The sequence below is a fragment of the Solanum dulcamara genome, chromosome 3 (assembly GCF_947179165.1).
Source record: "Solanum dulcamara chromosome 3, daSolDulc1.2, whole genome shotgun sequence".
Taxonomy (NCBI): domain Eukaryota; kingdom Viridiplantae; phylum Streptophyta; class Magnoliopsida; order Solanales; family Solanaceae; genus Solanum; species Solanum dulcamara.
In genome coordinates, this window is record NC_077239.1 from 51,569,392 (window position 1) to 51,572,575 (window position 3,184).

Consider the following 3,184-nt stretch of genomic DNA (forward strand, 5'->3'; position numbering starts at 1 on the left):
AAATGTGTTTAAACAGTTATGTTCGCTATCTTGTTAAAAAATTGATCAATTAATTAAACTGGTGAAAGAAACAAAGACAAAACTAAAAAAGATGAATATAATTGAACTTTATTCTCATACTTGATACAACTAATATTGTTTGATAAATTACTCCTCTAGTTGCGTATTGATAGATGAATAACAAATAAAGCTAATATAATTAAGGTGTGCATACTCTTAATGGTGTGAAACCTCTTGGACTTTACTCAAAATAAATTTTTGTATATCGATCATACCATATTAATTAGAAGAAACTTAAATTATCTTCTTCTGTTATATGCTCTCTTTTGATCGATTTTATCCAAAATGGTAAATGGAAGGTAATTTGCTATGACATGATCAAGCTCATCCTCCGATCCCACCCACGAAACTAACAATTAACAGTGTAGCCTTGACTTACTGGAATGGAAAGAATTTCCCTTAACGACAGCAGATGAAGAAAAGACCAGCTGCAGATTACACAACATGCGAGGAAATACAGTATAATGCTAGTTTATACTAAAAGAAAGAAAATGTAAACTTTTTACTTATGCAAACATTAAAAATAAACGAAACACTTTCTTTATCCATTTTTGTCCCTCCAATTACCCGGTGAAGCCTGGGTTGTGTTGTATTATTTGAGCAACACAGGAGGATGGCAAGGCCATACCTCTACTACAGCACAGGGGTGATTCTATCACCTCGAACAAGAGAAGGAGTTTCACAACAAAAACTTACACCACTCCTCCATCCATTCGTTTGGAGTTTGAAATATTTAGCCAAATAACATTATACCATGTTAAATTAAAGTGTTAGTGTAGAAATTTCGTTACATTAGCATGAACATATACAAAATTAAACCATTCATTTTATAGCTTTAGCAAAACTTTTCATGTCATTTGTCGATCAGGAATTTTTGAAGTGCACAAAAGGCAAATTTAGGGGTTGATTACAGCAACAAATCAACGCAGATCTACAATTTAAATTTTATGGATTTTGAATTGTAGGACAAATAAAGTATTAGTAATTGAGTTCAAAATTTAATTTTCGGGCATATCTAGTGTATCATTAAACACATAGTTACTAGATTTTATTGAACTTGTAACTCAAAGCCTACCTACGCCTTGCATGCTAACAAATATGTCTTAATTCCAAACAAGTTGGGTTCGATTATGTGAATACTCATTGTCCATTTAACATATCTTAATCAATTAATCTATATAATACTAAAATTTAGGGGTTTGGTAAGTTAGAAATATAGAAGGAAAGTAACGAAGGGAATGATTAGAAACATCGAGAGTTCTTTTTATGATCAGACAAGCTAGCTGGGGAGCGAAAAGAATGAAGGAGAATGGAAGAAAAGTACAATTCAGTATTTCTTTTTACATTAAAGTTAAAGAAGGATAAGATGATTTAATTTAAAGAAAAAGTTAGAAGAATATTTAAAGTTTCAGGATGAGTAACAAGTGACCTTGATTCGCCACGAACAATTTATGTTTTTCCCAGAAGAAGAAATTAAATTATATTTATCATTATAGCTTCTTTAGCCTTTTTCAATGGCTGGTTTTTATTTTAACAAAATACTTTAAAAAGAATACTTTTGATTCTAAAGAAAATTGGCTCGTTAAATTAGCCTATTCATTTGGACGAACCACATAATTAGCTATCCTAACAACTGGAAGTGGGGCCAGTCCCTTCTCTAAATTCCAAGAAGCTCTCCTTTGAACTGTACTTACGCCAAAGTATCAAACTACATGCGTGTTTTACTCGTGGAAAAGAAATCCAAAAACTAAACTACTTCGTGACAAATTCAAACCAAAAAAATAGTTAAACACAAACGTTGAGGTAGAATTCTAATAATTATGTTTCTTTCTAAGTATGTTGTGTTTGATGGTACCATATATGCTTATCGTTCAAGATTTATCACTAATAAGCAATATATAGAGACACATCTCAACTTCATACGTAACATTTGCTGTCTTCAATCCCGACCAAACATCAGCCTCCATCTCCTCAAAAACATGAAAAAATTAGAAAGAGCAGAATATGTAGACTGAAATATTTATATACATATATAAGCAAAATATATATATGATGATCCCCGACCTCATCAAGACATATTGATAAATACATTAGTCATAGATACAAGATTTATTTCAAGGATATATATATATATATATATATATATATATATATATATATTCAGTAGGCACTGAATATGTACTATTTCAGGGTGAAAGTAGATTAAGAATATTTTTCATAACCTGTACCTGTGAAGTAAGGCACTTGATATAATCGGCAGTTTCGTCTAATAAGTTGTAGAAACCCATTACTTCACCACCTGGCACAAGCTTTCGAAGCTCACCAAACCCAGTCTCCTCTGAAACATCATATGTTTTTCTTTTCTTCTTCACCAGATTTCGGGTCAGCGATCGGTTCTGGATCTTCCAAAGCAAGGCCCGACTCCACGCTCTCTTAGACCCGACCGCAGACGCCATGGATGCATAAGCAGCATGTTTAACCCTGTTGTATTGTTTTCGTGAATTGTTTTTTTTATGCTGGTTCAGTTTTCTAAGGGATCGAAGAAACCGATAAGCAAATCTAGTTCTGATGATGGAACTCACGTTTCTTCTTCTTGGAGTAGTAGTCATAGATCGAATTTACGGTTTGATTGGATAAGAAACAAAACGTTTTTTGGAGAAGATAAAAAAAAAGATATGCTTCTGACACAAAGGGGCCTTGTTGTTTGATCACAAGGACAAAAGAAAAGCTCAAGTTTTCTCAGACTTCTGACACACAATATACCTTTATAACCAAAAAAAAAAAGAGAAGGGTGAAGAGGGGGAAGGTGCGTGGGAGAAATGGAATATATAGAAAGAGAGAAGGGGCTGGGCCGGGGGGATCAAAATGGGAGGTGAGAAGAAGATGCGAGTGGCTTTTTCAGAATTTTTTCAAAAAAATCACATAATTACACTATTTTATTTATTATATTTTTCATTACTTTCATCAATTTTAAAAAAAATTATTTTTTTTTCATTCGAATACATTAATTCAATAATTCGGATATATTAATTCTAATTCATAAATTATCTTTATGTCTAATGTATCATGCTATAAATGATATCTGATTATACATAAAACCCTAATTAATGTATACGGATTACTG

The 3,184-nt window shown here is 32.2% G+C and overlaps 1 protein-coding gene across 2 annotated transcripts; it reads right to left on the minus strand.

The window, feature by feature from the left end:
• Nucleotides 1–1,799: 1,799 nt before the first annotated feature.
• On the minus strand, nucleotides 1,800–2,921 carry LOC129882594 (transcription factor IBH1-like). 2 transcript variants are annotated; one of them, XM_055956974.1, is made up of 2 exons: nucleotides 2,289–2,921; nucleotides 1,800–2,021 (listed from the first exon to the last, which is right to left on the minus strand). In XM_055956974.1, the coding sequence occupies exons 1-2, from the start codon at nucleotides 2,667–2,669 to the stop codon at nucleotides 1,932–1,934; spliced, it is 471 nt and encodes a 156-aa protein (XP_055812949.1). In that variant the 5' UTR covers nucleotides 2,670–2,921; the 3' UTR covers nucleotides 1,800–1,931. The 2 variants fall into 2 exon arrangements, with proteins under 2 accessions (XP_055812949.1, XP_055812948.1); XM_055956973.1 differs by having other exon boundaries at nucleotides 1,800–2,027.
• Nucleotides 2,922–3,184: the final 263 nt, after the last annotated feature.